At 42.6% G+C, this 17,641-nt stretch overlaps 1 protein-coding gene across 1 annotated transcript in view; it reads right to left on the bottom strand.

Annotated features, from left to right (window-relative positions):
* Positions 1-17,641, bottom strand: part of GALNT18 (polypeptide N-acetylgalactosaminyltransferase 18) — a 362,192-nt gene that overhangs the window by 90,737 nt on the left and 253,814 nt on the right. Inside the window, exons 4-6 of the mRNA XM_056851671.1 lie at positions 12,994-13,177; positions 5,797-5,994; positions 639-753 (exon numbers count right to left, since the gene is read on the bottom strand). Coding sequence (XP_056707649.1) covers positions 639-753; positions 5,797-5,994; positions 12,994-13,177 — 497 coding nt within the window. The remainder of the gene's footprint in view (positions 1-638; positions 754-5,796; positions 5,995-12,993; positions 13,178-17,641) is intronic.

Raw genomic sequence — 17,641 nt, 5'->3', positions numbered from 1 at the left:
GCTTTTATCCTACCATGGCTACCAGCAGCTCTGGGTTTAAGGTCTATCAAGGAGACAGCAAGGCAGAGAAAGGGTTAATCTCACCACCCCTAGCAACATGGCTTTGATCCAAATCTTTCCCTAGCTGCATTTTAAAGCTAAAGTAAATGCTGGGAGAACTGATCAGAGATCACCTATGTGATATGTTGTTTGTCCCTCACTGTGTCTTTGGACTAAAATCAAAGTTTCAAATTCTGTTGGGAAACAGGGCAGGCATCTTAATTCAATTAGATCATAAAGACTGGTAAACATCTAATTCAGAAGAGAATTTTTTTTGTTTTGTTTTTGCAGAAGCCCTCAAATAAAGATTAATCAGTTTCTCCTGCAACATGATGAGAAAGTGTAAAAGATCTCAGATTTTTTATTCCTCTACAGAAATTCAAAATGCTTCAGGAATCAGCTCAGCAATAAATCATTTCTACCTTCTGCATCTTTCCACTTCATCAATAGCCTAATTGCCTAGATGAAAATAGCCAATGGTTAACAAAGGCTTAGCTGGCTACTGCAAAATGTGACGTTCAGATCGTATTGTATCATTTTTCCATACTGACCCCAGTTGAGCCAACTAAACAACCAACTTGTTCCTGACAATTCCTTACCCTGATCCCAAGCTCCACATTTTCACCTCCATACACCTCCATGCCTTCATCGAGCAGACCGATTTCTTGGAAATACTCGCGGTCTACTATGAAGCATCCAATCAGTGCAGGGCTCCTACATGAAAACAACCAAACAACAGCAAACGTTAACACATATGAATTTAGCCAGTGAAGTTAATTTTAAGTGTGCTGATCTCACTTGAGGTGCATTAACGGGCATTGCAAACGAGTTAAGATTGATTATTATTTCCTTCATTTTGATGTTTTTATTTTAATACATTATATACTAGTGAGAAAATCCATATGTTAGTATGGTGTAGTGGTTAGAGTTGTTGGACTATGATCTGGTAGATGCAGATTCAATTTCCCACTCTGCCATGGGTTCCATTGGTTACACACCATTGGTCACACACTCTTAACCAACCACATAGGTTGGAAGAGAGATGTAAGCCACTTCGGTTCCCCACTGGGGAGAAAGATGGGGTATACATGAAATAGATAAATTAATTAAATATGCTGGTACTAAAACTAGATTCCGATATCTATCTGGATATTTATTTATGCTCTGCTTAATAATAATAATAAAGTGCTCTCAAGTCACAGAGATTTATGCTGCTTCTGAGCACTGACAAGTTTGAGCTAGTCATGACTGTTCAGTCTGTTATGTTCTATTTATTGCACTATTATTCTGCTACTCTTTCAGAATGGCTTGCATGAGACTCCTAGACAGCTTTCCATCCAGGTACTGACCTAAGTGAAGAACCAGAAAAAGAGGAGTTGGTTTTTATAGCCCACTTTTCTCAACCTTTAAGGAGTCTCAAAGTGGCCTACAGTCCCCTTCCCTTCCCCTCCCCACAGCAGGCACCTTGTCAGGTATGTTGGTCTGAGAGAGTTTGTAGAGAACTGTGACTAGCCCAAGGTCACCCAGTGGGCTTCATGTGGAGGAGTGCGGAATCAAACCCAGTTCTCCAGATTAGAGTCCACTGCTCTTAACCACTACGCCACGCTGGCTCTATGAGACCTCTATCGTTTCAGCAATTAGCAACATCATTTTTTACTAAGTCCATTATCATAGCTCCAGGTGTTTTTGAGATAACCGTGACAAGAGATGTGAAATTTGGTTGCCCAAAAAGGCTTTACTGTGTGATTCAGATGTTATTATAGTCTCATAAAGCAAGATCTTAGCAGGCTCCCTTCTTTATTGGATTTGATATCTCTGTTCCAGGGAGATCTTTCCATGCAGTTACGTTACCATGTAATAAAAAAAAATTGCAAAAGAATCTATTTTTACAGTCAGCACATCTTCTGGCCTCGTCTATTGGGCGTGTGAAGTGCCACCAAATCACAGCCTGCATATGGCAACCCCAGCGAGGGGCTTTCAAGGTGGTTTGCCAGTGCCTTCCTCTGCAGAGTCTTCCCTGGTGGGGACCCTTCCAAGTACCAACCCTCCTTAGCTTCTGAGATCTGACTAGACTGGGCCTTCCCTATTATCTTGTCTATTAGCGACTGGTATTTCAATTGGTTGAAAAGGGGCCACAAAATAAGTAATCATTACCCTCGTTCACATTTTGTCGTGAAACTTGCAAACAGGAAAAGGCCAGTTTTGTCATTGCCTGACCACAGAAGTGTACTGAGGACAACAACAGGATACTAATGAACGGAGACAGGGGGCTGTTACAGCAGAAGATAAACCCTCTCTGCATTCATCAGGATGATGGTGATCAAGCTGTGATAAACTGTGGCATCTGTTCGGATGTGATCATAAGATTGCAAAAATTATACACCCTCCCTCCTTGTGTGGATCAGTATCTCTGCGATGATAACAAAATGTCAATTCAGCACTCCAGAAAGCTATTTTTGGTGAACCCTGTCACAAGGAAAATGTCAGTCATTCCTTATGTCCCTTGGAACACTATGTTTCAAAAAACAATTATGCATAGAAGAAAAAACACACTTCTCTACTTTCTAACACAGCACACCAAAATTCTTGAGTGCATTCTAAAGATAAAAAATGTTTTCTTTTCCTGGAGATTTTGATACTTTCACCATGTTTTACTACCAGCAGTGGTCTAGCATTACAGGCTGCTAGCTACTATAAAAACAGCCAGAGGAAAAACACACACTATAGCTCAGTTTTTGTAATGATTACAAAAACACCCTCTTCAGCTTAAGTGGGCAATGTTCCACTTTGGCACCAAAGGAGATCAGGTGCACAACATCCACATACTCTGCTTGGAACTTTCAAGGATTGTGAATCCAGTGTTAAGGGTTAGATCTGCAGTTTGAAACAGAGACAATGTGGCCATTTATACATGGGGACATGATTGTTCTTTTCCCCATTATTGCTACGGCTGCACAGTGCAGGAGCATCAGATTTCCTTGCATGTTTCTTTCCAACTGGCAGATTTCCTTGCATGTTTCTTTCCCCAGTCCCCCAGTGATAACCATTTGCCCTTCCCCCATGTTAGTGGTTTTCCTCAGTTTTTTAAATGGGCAACTGAATATCATTATAGTGTTATAACAATGGCTGTTACCGCACTAGGTATTCCCAGCAATGTATCAAGAGTTTGGAAATGTTATAAAAAAACATCGCTTTAAAAGGGTTTTTGGATGCCACGGCTAAAAAAATGGTTGGAAGACGTCTTCACAGCTAAAGGGGCCAAAGTGCAAACAGTATTTTTTATAACAGTTTCAAACTCTTAATACATCGCTGGGAATACATAGAAAGTGTGAACAGCATTTTTTATAACATTTTCAAACTCTTAATACATCGCTGGGAATACCTAGTGCGGTAACAGCAAGTGCTTCTATCAGGTTCTTTAAATTCTCAGCTTTTATTTTTTTAATATATATATATAACATTTTTAGCCCATTCATTGTGGAGATAAAAGAGAAAAGGCATACTTCTGCAAGGAAAGGGGCTGGAGACAAACTTTTAAAAAATGAAAGGTAGAATTCAGAGAAATCAATAAGCACATGGTTATGATGTTAAAACAAAATATTGATGTTCAATTGCCAATGTGGAAAAAAATGCTCTCAAATGAAGAGGATGAAATGGTTGCCTAAGAAGCCAGGGCAGGAAAAAATGGTGTCAATGTGGGTAGCATCCAGAAAACGTGGAATTTCCCTTCTATAAGAGTGTCATCCTAGTTTTGCTTTAGTCTTTCCCAAAACATCTCAGCAAAGCAGGTTTGGGAAAGGTTACAGGAAAGAAAGATGGGGGATACTTGGGAGATGCACAAAGCCCTTATGGGAAGTGCTTATGGGAAGTAGCAACACCCCCTCCCCAGCTTCTCAATAGCATCCAAGATGGGGCAATTCCTTGTGTAAGCAACCTGTGACAGAGAAATATAGAGTCCTGGAGAAATTTCATAACCAATGAGGAGCTAATCTTTGGTTTTCTCCAAATTATATATATACCATGTGTAGTGATGGACCTGAGAAAGGCTGTCAAAGATAGGGCATTTTGGAAGACGTTGATTCATAGGGTCGCCATGAGTAGGAAGCGACTTGACGGCACTTAACATACACAGAGTGATGGATAAGTTTTCCTTGTTTTGCCATGTAATTAACTGTTTTTCCAAGATTTGTTGGAGACCAATTTGGGGAAAAATTGTGCAGGAGCCTAAGCTGGTGCACGAATTGCTGGACAGCTCTCCCTAGTTCACCCTTGAAAAGTGGAAAAACTGGTGGCAGGGAAACATGACTGATGACATCTCCACAGATGTGAGACGTGCTAATGTGATATGTATTTAATATCACATTTGAGATTTGAATAATTTAGACTCTCTAATGTGATGCTACAATATATCACATTAGAGAATTTTAAATTCATATTAGAAATTTAGTAAGTCTTTGGATAAATTTTTCAGAGATGGGTGTATCATGGAAAAGCATACCCAGGAGGGCTCAAAATATCCCTTATGTCCATGCTCAGTGGCCAAGGAAGAACTTTCTAAATACTATGGGGAGGGGTTGTGTTTTTCCCACGACATGTAACTTGTGGAAGCACTTAATTTTTTCTGTGACCTCAGCAGTTCCCAAAAATACTGGGTAAAATGTACAAACTCCATTCTAACTACTCACTGAAATCCCCAAAGATCCATATTCTTCTAGCATGCTTTTTACCACTGTACAAAAATGTTTGTGTGCGGGTAAGACTTCACGTTAAAATAATGTTAACATACTTGTACATGGAATATCAAAACCGCTTGTATATTCATACACGAGTAACACAGGAGGAAAACTATGAAAATGAAAGCTGCAACAAATGATGTGTGCGCTAATTCATTTTCAAAATTCCCCCGATTCAACTAGACTTCAGGAAGAATGGAACAAAGGGCAGAGCAAAATAATAGCACAACAAACAGCAGAACAGAGGAAAGCCTCTCACTGCTAATATGATCAAATAAAGCTTAAAATCATCAATCTATGAGCATGCACCAACAGTGGATACCGGTCTTGGCTGGTAGTCTAATGAATGCTGATTATGGGAAAAGAGCTACAAGTCTGAAATGCATTCATGTTTAATTGTAGACTCATAATGGGAGGGCGAAGGAAATTAATTCATTACCAAGCAAGTATTATGAATAGGAGAAATTCATATTATAAGATGACTATTGTGGAATTTGCAGTATCACTATTGAGTTCAGACAATCCAAATGAGGCCTTCTCCAGGCCCCCAGAGTGTGGGTTGCAGATTTTTTTTCTTTCTAACCACTTCCTCCAAGGCTCTTTTTCAAGCATTCACTCTAGGATAGAAGATTAACTGATTACAACATGGATGCTTCATTCTGCCAGTAGATCGTTGCAGACAAATGACTGGGTAGTGCATGTGACATCACCAAATGATAAGATATAATTCAAGAGGACCACAAACTCTTCCTCTGTGTTAGCATTACAACTCTGATAGCACAAGCTTGTGACAAATTATGGGTGCAAGCTTAAGCAGGACTACTCAGAGGTAAGTCCCATGTTATTCAGTGGGGGTTTACTTCTAGGAACATATCCTTAGAATTGCAGCCTACAAGTCCAGAATTAAAAATTATTAGAGCGCATAAGTGCCAACTAGTATGTAAAGCAACCCAGGGTACTTCACAGTGTCCATTTATGGACAGATTACCACATAATTATCCTGTCAGTCATTTTTGAACTATACCTTATAGGAGCTGTAGTGTTTTCCAGCTTCCACCATGACTTTGGAGGATTTAAGTATCGACACCATAACTCCCAGTCAAATCCCTGTGCTGACAGAGGGTACTCTTCTATTTCAAAATTGTCATACTTGATGTTATCGAATGAAGGAGATATTACTCTTTTTCTGTTTTCCTTGATCCTGGTGAGTACTGGCTCAGCCCTAAACAAAAAGAAGACAAAGAGATTGTTACACATCAACTTCAACTCTTCTCTTTCTGTATATATGTATATGCTAAACTGTCAATCAGATCACCCGTGGATTTCAGTAAAAAGTGTAACTTTGAAAATTTTTTCACACAGTACAATATTAAATCCTCCATGGTTTATTGCCACTCTCTTGCCTTGCTGATTGAGCAAATAAGGATTTTTCTTATCAGTGATGATTAACACTCTTTAATACCAAACAAAGAAGTTACTGAGTTCTTAAGGACATTAAGATCATATTTAATAACAGAAGTGTCCTAAAGAGAAAGGCTTCAACCCTGTTAAAAAGACAAACTTCTAACAAAACAGACATCAGAAAACAAAGCAAAAACTTAATGCAGGATGTTTGGAGGATTGCCCAGATGAGATGGCCAAATAATTGGAAGAAGGCATATCCTGACATAGCCAACTCAGTTCAAAGGGCTTATGCCATATTAGTAGCAAAGGATTTATTAAAACCTGTGGCAAAAGGATAATAGTTACTGTGTAACAAGTTTCTCCTCTGTATTCATGTTTATTATTTAAGGAGGGATTGTGGGTATTGGATATTTTATCTGGAAGAATGGAAGGTTCTGGAATGTTATTGTCCTTGATCTGTAAAGAGAGATATGGGTTAAAACCATATCATCCAGACGTTATGCTCCCTGAACCTAATGTCCTATGCCCTCAACCTCTCACATGGGGCTCAAATGTAACAGTCTTGTTCAGGTGCCCACTTATGTGGCTAAGGAGATGGATAACCACTGAGTCAGACAGCAGCACCCTCCAGGATCTTGGCAGCTGTACTATTGTGGCCTATCTTGGAAGCTGCAGCTCGTTATATCCATGACTGTCCGGATCTCACATGGGTTTCACCCATTGGAGCACAAACTGGAAAGAGCTTGGGTTGGCTACAAATACTTTGCATGAACAGACATTCAAATCGGAGGAAATTGCACTGCACTCTCAGTTTGCTTGGAGTTGCTACCTTTTTCAATCAGATGTGGATTGTCTACAACGACATAAGATCACAGTACATTCTCCCCATATTGTCATCCTTTCCTGGGAGATGGGAAGAAGTTAAAGTTTCCCTTCTCTTAGCAGACTCCTCTCAGGAGATAACCACTAAAGAAGCCAAATTCTGCCTCCGGTCTAGTGGAATTTGTAAACAGCTAATTGAAAACCTTTCCCCATAGAAGATCTTTCCTCCTCTTCTTCAAATCGTCCTTCCCAGAATCATCAACTTTTTATTATTTTATTTTATTATTTTAACCTAACTTTGATTTTTATTCAGAGCTGATATTGTATTGAAATAAAACTTGATTGATTGATAGTGTCAGTTGACGCATTATATGGTTTCACTTTTCTAGTACAGATTGCATGCTTAATCTCAAAGTACTGGCCAGACATATATTGGAATACTAAGAGTGCAGATGCCTTCATCCTTTTAAGACTTCAGCAGTAGCTATTTCAACACTCAGGGCCACATTCTTTAACTACTAAACAAAATTACAGGCTCCACTATAAATTATCACACAACCCACGAAAACCCAGCTAATGAACAATGAACTGGGGATGCCAATTGGGCTCACTTTCGGTTCACCACTGGTGATCAGGTAGACAACTAATCAAGGGGGAGGGGAGGGGCCGAGGCTCAGTGGTAGAGCATCTGCTTGACATGCAGAAGGCCCCAGGTTCAATCCCTGGCATCTCCAGTTAAAGGGACTAGGCAGGCAGGTGATGTGAGAGACCCTGGAGAGCCACTGCCAGTCTGAGAAACAAAACTGACTTTGATGGACCAAGGGTCTGATTCAGTATAAGGCAGCTTCATGTGTTCAAGGGTATTTTTGTGTGTATTCACAGGAACAAGCAACTTGAAGGATAAGCTGGGAGCCTGGTTGAGAAATTTTGCCCATCCAGGAAACTTTAATTTGGGGTGTGTGTGTCAGAAGTCCAGCTGATTTCTCTTTTTTTCTTCTCACTGCAAGCTGTCAGCTTGGGCTGCCGAGAAAAGGAGAGCAACAAGCTCGTCCTCTTCTCGCTTTGCCAATGCAGATTAAAACCATTGCATCTGTTCCTGTCCAGCTTGGAGGGGAGGGAAGCGGAGTAAATAAGCACTGGACTCCCGCCCGACCCCGATCAGCTGTGAGTTGGCTTCTGACCAACAGGCAGCTGCAAATGTTGTGTTCAGCTGCTGTTTGAGTTGCTCAGTGCAATTCAAATATAACCCTGCTCGACAAGTCTTTGTGAGTGCTGAACAAGTTAAGTTCCTCTGCTGAGCAGGTTTGCCGAACTGTTTGGCTGTCCTCTCTCAGATAGGCAGAATTTTCAAGGGTAATAAAACACATTCCATTGCTGGCTCACTGCCTCCACAAACACCAGCTCTGCAGCGGGACAGTGGCCACTCCAGGGACAAATGTAAGAGAACAGCAATATCATAATTAAAGAGCAGCTGTAACATTATGGCGTTTCCCTTGACTTTTGGTGTGCATTTATCTGAATTAGGAGCACCCTACAGGCTAGTCAAACTGGCTATATTTTCAAAAGTGCATATTGTAGGTAGGCTCACTGAGACGCATACAGTGCTGAGCTCATTGAATCCATTAGACCTCTAGCTGCTGTCTTGAATGGTCCAAGGATTCGCTCTGACATCAGGCACTAGCCCTCACACTGAGCCCATGGCACCAGAGACACACGTTCCGATGAACATTATTCCAGCGCTGCCTTGTGAACATTAGACTTCCCATTTTATCCACTATCGACTTGTGTATTGTGTGTTAAGTGCCGTCAAGTTGCTTCCGACTCATGGCGACCCTATGAATGAAAGTCCTCCAAAATGTCCTATCTTTGACAGCCTTGCTCAGATCTTGCAAATTGAGGGCCGTGGCTTCCTTTATTGAGTCCATCCACCTCTTGTTGGGTCTTCCTCTTTTCCTGCTGCCCTTAACTTTTCCTAGCATGACTGTCTTCTCCAGTGACTCTTGTCTTCTCATAATGTGACCAAAATTCGATAGCCTCAGTTTAGTCATTTTAGCTTCTAGTTAACTGAAATTTTTTGGGGAAAATATAACTGAAAATTATCTTAGTGGTGTGTTCAGTTTTCACAAGCAAATATTTTTGCTGGAATAAAAGATGGTGTACACAAAGGGTATAATATTCCCCATTTGCCCTCCTGATCACATTGTTTGCTGCTGTTTGCAGCCCTGAGCAGCCACCTTGGCACCAGTGTTTTTTAAATCTTTCTTTTTTAAAAAAATCCTCCATTGTACTGACTACACGGCCTCAATTCGCTGGATATTATGCAGTGAGCCTGATGAGTTCATGACACCAGGTGAGCCCTGTTCACATTATAGTCAATGCAGGTACAGCCTGTAGGCACTTGCGTACACTCTCTTGTAAGAAACAGCCAACACACAATCTCTTTGCAACTGAAAGCGAGGACCAATAACTGGATAAATATGTGGTTTGTATCAGTTGAACACATGAACACATGAAGCTGCCTTATACTGAATCAGACCATTGGTCCATCAAAGTCAGTACTGTCTACTCTACTCAGACCGGCAGCGGCTCTCCAGGGTCTCAGGCTGAGATCTTTCACATCACCTACTTGCCTAGTCCCTTTCACTGGAGATGCCGGGGATTGAAAAACAGCACTTACCTGTAACTGTTGTTCATCGAGTGGTCTTCTGTGCAGGCACGCATGGGACTGCGCTTGCGCAGGCCAGCCGTGGAGAACTGACTAGAAAGCTTTTAGGAGCTTCAGAACGCCTGGAGTGCTCCCCCTCCCCTCCGTCCCAGGCCGAGAGCGAGCCGGCTTCCCGCCCAACGGTCATGTGACGGAGGGAGGAGGGGCGCTCCCCCTCAGTTCTCCCTTCGCTGCCGTGGAAGACCACCATAGCCACCAAGCAGTAGCCCACAGCGGGGAAAGGAGGGAGGGATGCGTGCCTGCACAGAAGACCACTCGATGAACAACAGTTACAGGTAAGTGCAACTCTGTTTTTCATCTTCGTGGCTTCTGTGCAGTCCCGCATGGGAGAATAGCAAGCTCACCTACCATGGAGGCGGGTGTGGGCTTGTCACCTAATTAAAAGACAACTCTCACAAACAGCTGTTTCCTCCCTGGAGACCACATCTACAGGGCAATGCCAGAGATATGTGGATCGAAGGACCAGGTTGCCACTTTAGAGAAGCCTCAGAAATCTGTCATGGCAAGGAAAACAGCGAAAGAGACATGAGCCCTGTTGCAAAAGGCCTCCATATGGAGTGGACAGCATAGTTCAGCATTGCTATAAACACCATCGGGAAACCGTTTCCAAAGAAGCTGCTGGTTCAGCCTTCCATGCACTAGACCAATAGGTTGTTTAGGTGCTGCATGGAACCTGAAGGACATGGTCTTCAGGCACTTGATTGCATGAAGAGATTGCTTAGTTAGCGACTGAGGATTTAGAAGAAAACAGTTTCGGCAACGGGACCTTACCCAAGGTCGAACTTCAATCTAGGTAATACTACCTTAACCTGATGAAAAGTGATCACAGACCAATAATTTAAACAGGTGGCAGAGAAGGAAGGGGCTATACCCTGATCAGCTAGTCTTCTTGAGAAAGTACCCGAAATCCTCATCAAAAGTAATCTACAGATTGGGAACACAAAACATTGTGGTCAATAGGGACCTATGAGCATCACTGGTGTCCTGGGTCTGTGAAGCCAGGGAACAAAAATGCAGCATTAAAATAAATGTGACCAGTGAAACTGGAGAATCTCTCCGACGGCCTCATGGCATCCAGTGTTCCGTAGGAAGCAGGGACATATTGCATCTGCACTTGAGATAATAGGACTCTACCTGGGAAAAAACCATTCCCTTAAAAAGGGAAAGCAGGGAACATAGAGTGAGGGATTACTTGTGGGTTGATGAAACCTGTCAGCTTGGGAAATCTGAGAGAGTAGGCTTCTCTCACCACCTGGACGTCCAGGAAGGAAACGTTGTGCTGTTAGGTCCTTTGCCACAACCGGAAAAACCTGGGACAGCAGGACAGGGAACTCTCCCTCATGCTATAGATATTTACATTGCCATGCTATATACACTCATAGCAGTGGCTGAAAAAAGGTACAAAATGGTACTGGATTGTCCTGACTTCCAGAAGAATAATGTGATTTCATGAAGGAAAACACCCTTGCACAAGTGCTTGTGAGAACCTTAGTACTGGAGAGAACACAGCACAGTTCTGGATATAGGTGGTATTAGAATAGTTGCCCTGTCAGACAGGATCTGCACCACTAGTCTGGGAAGGAGCAGGAACCAAAGCGATATGCAATAGAACCAACCGTAGTAGGGGACGATGACTGGAAACATATATATTTGTTTGTTTGTTTGTTTGCCTTTGGTAAGGTATGTTTTTTAATGTCCTCTTGAAAACCCTTGTTTTGTAAATTCAGGTACCAGAGGTCTAATGTTCTTAGACTGATGATCCACAATACACACAGAGGAGTATTCCCCAGTCTCAGAACCAAGTTGAACCAACAACCAATTAGTTGTTGGTCTTGTTTTTGTTTTTTAATTTTAATTTTATTTTATTTTGAAGCCTGTAGGTAGATACCCTAGGATATAGACCAGTAACAATGGTGATCAAAATTATTCCTTTTAAGAACTGATCTACATTTGCACATAAATCGTGCAGCTAAAGGGACAGAAAAACCATGGGCCCTTGAGTTGTTAAGGGCTCGAAGAAAAAACATTCAAAGTAGCAAAAAGAATGCTATCCTTTGAGTAGGGAGCAATTGGGATTACACAAATTCAACTAGCAAATCCAACGACACATAGGGCTGACAAGGTTAGAGACAGGCAAACCTGCAGGACTGGTAAAATGAATTGTCCAATAGCCAATAATCCAATTACGGATCAACTGACAGGAGGAAAGCAAGTGCAACAAGCCTGTAACATACTGTAACATACAATTAAGATAATTGTCCTTAGATTCAGGACTACAACCAAAAAGGCTCCCAGGCAACTGAGGAAGGACATCTGAAAAGGGAAGTATCCTGAAATGTGGGCACCTGTGGATCCATATTAAGGAGTCTGAGGTCCAGTCGGGGTCCCTTATCAGCATTTTCCTTTATCCAAGATAAAAATACATAGATTAAAATTTGCGTGTTCCTAAATAAAGGGGTTTATTTGCATTGCAATATAGAGATCTCAGCTGCAATGAACTCAATACGGTAACAGAAAAGACGCTCTGAAACAAAGCTAGTGCTCTCTCCACGGCGGCGAAGAGAGAACTGAGGGGGAGCGCCCCTCCTCCCTCCGTCACATGACCGTTGGGCGGGAAGCCGGCTCGCTCTCGGCCTGGGACGGAGGGGAGGGGGAGCGCTCCAGGCGTTCTGAAGCTCCTAAAAGCTTTCTAGTCAGTTCTCCGCGGCTGGCCTGCGCAAGCGCAGTCCCATGCGGGACTGCACAGAAGCCACGAAGATGAACCTGGGACCTTCTGCATGCCAATCACTGTGCCACAGCCCCTTGGTTGTACATTCAGTTGCAAAAAAAAAAAAAAAAAAAAAATCAAGTGTACACTGTGCATGGATTGTACATGTGTTCACTGCAACCTGTATAAGATTGGCCACATGGTAGCATAAAGAAGAATGACAGCAGGGTCTATTGCCATCTCTTTGAGCGTGCAAACACTTTCACCCCTATCCACAGTTCTTCTGTCATCAAAAGAAAGCTATGAAAAGGGCTGTGAGATCCTTGGCACAACACAGTTACTTTTTTGGGGGTGGGGAGGAGGTCTGCATCATTCTATGGAAAGCAATAACCAAAATGCCACTGAACTGAACAGACTTCCTTTATATAACACTTGAAAATGCACCATGGTCTAAATTTAATGCAGTCTTAGAAGATTTCTTCCTAACATCTCTGTGGTAGTTTCTGAACTGTGGGAAACAATCTCTATCAAAGGCACAGATGCAAACGCAGCAAGAGACATACCATCCCACGTTGAACTCTACATGAGCATCAAAGAGGGCAACTACCGGAGCCGTGGCTGCCCTCCAGCCACTGACGCGAGAACGAATCAGCCCCTCTTGCTTGTTGTGTCGAACCACCTTGATGAACCCGGGCTTCCGAGCGGTCACCTCATCCACATATTCTTTCAGCTTTTCTTTGAGCTCCTCTGTACAAGGAATACAAATGAAGTTAGGCATAGCAATCAAACGTCCAAGACACAGTCTCTACCAGGGCACAAACAGCTGACAACAACTGAGGGCTAAGCATAATTCCTTTGGAGCATAAGCCATAAAAGTAGGGGACCGGGGAAGCTCTGGAGACTTCGACATGTCTCTTGCACAAAATAAAAGCTGCTCATTAGGCTAGACACAGAAATAAAGGGGAATACATTTCTAGGCACCGCAGCTGATGCTACTGTTGCTGCAATAGCCTGCAGTAAAAGCCAAAGGTGTCCACAAACAGGGAGAAAACCGGAGCCAGCTCCCTAGCTGGATGCCGGACCAGCCAGAAAGCACTTCAGCTGTAATGACCCAGCAGCAACAATGGAAGTTTAGCCATTTTTTTCAGTGAGATGTCAACTGCACCTAAAGCCTCTTCTCAGACAAATCAGCAATCGTGGGGCCCTCATCCTAAAGATTCTTGGTAGTGTACCTGCCATCAGCGTTCTGTAAGGGAGTATCTGGGTTGGTGATGTTTACCGAGCCCGTGAGTCTGTTTTATCACACCCTAAGCATGTCTTTCCAGTAGCACATGTCAGATTGTTAGTCTTGAAGAATGTGTCACTGATTAAGAACGTTGGAATAAATTTCCATGTCCGTTATTCATGACTTGTTTGAGCTCCTAAAGTGCATAACCAATTGCTTTCTTGCTTTATGTTAAAGCAAAGGAGCAATTGCTTACACCCAACTGAATGAACATACGTTCCTACATGCACAACACAGTAATAAAGACGAAAATTCATCTCCCCTATTTATCAATATCATTGAACAATTGAAGGCTAAGCCAACGGGTCATTCAGTGCCTACCACATGCTGAATATACTCAGCTTGTTTATTTATTTATTCTTCTTTCGATATATGCACATAAACTCAACAACTATATAAACTTGTTATTTGTGGTGAAAATGTAGAATGGTAGATTTTTTAGCATTAGAAATATTCAGTTTTGCAGTATATCACCATAAAGGGGCACATTTATAGCCATTAACTATGGAAGAATTACAGAGTTGTCTAAACTCGTGACAGAAGACCCACCCTTTGGTATTCCAAAATTAATCTGAATAAAAGACTCTTCCCTCCCCTGAGCCAGTATGGTGTATTGGTTAGAGTAACAGGCTAGAATCTAGGAGACCCAGGTTCAAATCCCCTCACTATCATGGAAGCTTGTTGGATGAACTCAGGCCAGTCACATACTTTCTGCCTCATCTACTTTACAGGGTTATAGTAAGGATAAAAAAGTAAGACTCTTAAAACCTAAACAGGCCTGGAGCAGAGTGGTGGCTCCCTGCAAACACCGGCTTCTAAACTGGGATCCAGTACTTTACCAACCTCTCTCATGAATTCCCTCTTCCAGGAGAACAATCAGCATTAACCATGGTTATGTACCAATGCTAACCAAGTCTACTGCTAACTAGTTTCCTCCTGATTACGGTTTGTGAGTTCATTTCCAACTTGGTTAGCATCAACTATGGTTAGTTTCCACATAGATATAATGCTAGGCCATGACCAAAGCCAAAATGGGAAGGAAATGAGACAAATGATGTTGTTAGGGCTGGACGCTGGGACAGAAGCGCAGGGCTCTGGTACATGCGCTCAGCAGGACCCCCCAAAACAGGCAGAATCTAGAGAATACATTACCATATACATTGGAGGTGAGCTCCATAAAACCACACAAGTCCAGAGTCTTAACTGCACCACTTAATGAGATATTCATTGCTGAGAGGTGAGGAAGGAGGGGCTGTAGCTCAGTGGTAGAGCATTTGCTTGGCATGCAGAAGGTCCCAGGTTCAATCCCCAGCATCTCCAGTTAAAGGGACTAGCAAGTAGGTGATGTGAAAGACCTTTCTCTGCCTGAGACCCTGGAGAGCCGCTGCCGGTCTGAATAGACAATACTGACTTTGATGGACCAAGGGTCTGATTCAGTATAAAGAAGCTTCATGTGTGTTCATGTGTTCAAGGAAAGGGAGGGAGGGAGCAAGGCTTCCAGGACAGGCTTGCAGTTTGTAGGCCCTGATTTGCCCAGAATCAGCATTCCAAGTGAGCCCTGGCAGTAAATGAAGCATTTCTAATGCTGCAGAACATTTATTTAGCCAACAGTATGATACACTGAACCACAGACTTAAAGCAAGGCATTCTTTATCTGCCACGTTCTCCGTTTCATCCCGGCAACAAAAATTCTCCCTCTCGCTCATCATTAATTAAATATTAAGTACATAATATCCATATGAACAGCTACATGAACCAATGGACTTTTAAAAAGCCTATTAACGTTGAACAAACAAGCTATCAGTAGAGTTAGGTAAACTTCACTTCTTTCTTTAAAATGGTGAATAAATAACAGGAAAGTCCCAAGTCTTCAAACAATGGGAGAGGAATAGAAACAATTGGGAGGTGAATTATTTAAGCGCTCTCATATGTGCCGTTTGTTTTGGGAAGAGACTTCCAAGCTCTGCTGATGCTTTATCTCTATCTATCAGTTGAATAATGGCAACAATATTGAAAAGAGCGAGTCAAACTGAAATGTAGTGGTGCGTTCCACAGATGTTTTCTCCCCTCTCAAAATGTGCCATGCCTTTTCTTTCAGCAATTTGTGAAATGGCAGCATAACCCCTGGCCCACATTATAAGGACCCCCCATGCCTGATATTCAAGCAGTGGTATGCCAGCATAAGTTCTTCACAATCCCCAATGGCTTATTTTTTGTTTGAAAATTGTTTCAGATATGTGACAGCAAGAAATGATATTCAAATGAAAGCATCCCGCTAAATGAGCCTGCTTTGCCCTTTGTGACTGTCTACATAATGATACACCATTACCAGGTGAATGGCTATTTTCAAAGGACAAAAAGTGGTACTAAAACTTCAGCCAGCAGTGACTTGATAGGCTTGCCAGCTCTGAGTTGAGAAATTCCTAGAGATTTGGGGAGTACAGCCTAGGGGGGTCAGGATTTGGGGAGGGGAAGGACCTCAGCAGGTTATAAAGCCATAGAGTCCACCATCCAAAGCAGCCATATTCTCCTGGGGAACTGATCTCTGTAACCTGGAAACCAGTTGTAATTCCAAGAGATTTCCATCCACCACCTGGAGACTGGCAACCCTTACAGCCCATTCCTGAGGGGGGGCGAATCCCCTCAGGAGACGGAGTGACCTCGCTGCTGGCGTAAGTACGTGTAATTGCGTGATTACACGTACTTACGCTGGCGGGGAGGCCAGGGTCGCTGGCGAACGAGCGCTGTGGGGCCACGCCTCGCCCCTCTGCCGGCGCGTCCTCTCCGTGGCACTGGCCACGGTGTAGAGAGGCCACGCCGGTGCAGGGGGCGTTCCGGGGGGGAGGAGCCACTGGCTAGGCGGCTCCCTAACCCATTTCGGCTTTTTAGCAGGCACAGCCTCGCTGTTCCCTATGGGGCGAAAAGCCCCAGTTAAACAAACAAACAAACAAAAGCCAAAAAAAGGCTTTTTTTTGTTTTGTTTAACGGCATACAGGAATCGGCTTAGGGAGAGGCGCAGCTGCGCCTCTTCCCTGTACACCTCAGCTCAGGAATAGGCTGTAAGTCACCTAGTGTGGAAAAGGAAAGTTTTTGAGGGTCTTAAGAGAAATACTTTGTCTCAACTTGATCCCTCTGCATGCCAAAAATGTTTCTTATCTTGAAGCTAGGGCATAGTTGCTTGCTTTTAAGCTGCATCTTAAGCTGTTTTTTTAGTACTGAGGGGTATCTAGTCTTTCTGAAGCATGACTCATATAGATCTTCATGGCAAAAAATCTTTGATGAGAAATTGTCTCTGATGGGCATCTCGTGGAATATGATAAGAGGTCTTGGATTATAGCTTTCGCTATAATAAAAATGCATATCAAAGAGATTGATTATGTTAGCACATCTTTTTGTGCTCTTCGCGTTTGCTCATCTCAGTTTTTCGGAATACCACCTCCACATGGCTTGCCCACCTGTATCTATTTTTTGACAATTCCTCATCTCTCTAGAGCCTTCTTTCTAGCTAGATTAAACACTAACCCTTCTATGGTTTTTCAAGGTAGATTTTTGAACCAATCATATTCAGAAAGGACTTGTCTGTGCTCTTCCGGATCCATTGATTCACTAGCTCATGTGCTCTTGGAATGTCGTTTCTATGAGGATCTTAGATTACGATATATATCTCCTCTTTTAATAGATAAATATAATGCCTCTGTGTCTGATATAATGCCTTTTTTATTGATAGGGATCCTAAGGCTACACTGGCAGTGGAAAAATTTATCTCAGTCCTTATATCCCCCAAACAATAGATTTAAAACTATGCTGCTCAAGTTCAATGGATCAAAGAGCTTCTAAGGGATAATGGAAAGCAATCGGGCCACAGCTGCAACTTGCATCCTTCACACAATCCTAGTCAGCCTTGACTTCAGAACATCTCTAATGAT

Source organism: Euleptes europaea, chromosome 6, assembly GCF_029931775.1.
Source record: "Euleptes europaea isolate rEulEur1 chromosome 6, rEulEur1.hap1, whole genome shotgun sequence".
Taxonomy (NCBI): domain Eukaryota; kingdom Metazoa; phylum Chordata; class Lepidosauria; order Squamata; family Sphaerodactylidae; genus Euleptes; species Euleptes europaea.
The sequence above is the reverse complement of the archived record's forward strand: the minus strand, read 5'-3'. Positions and strand labels throughout refer to the sequence as shown.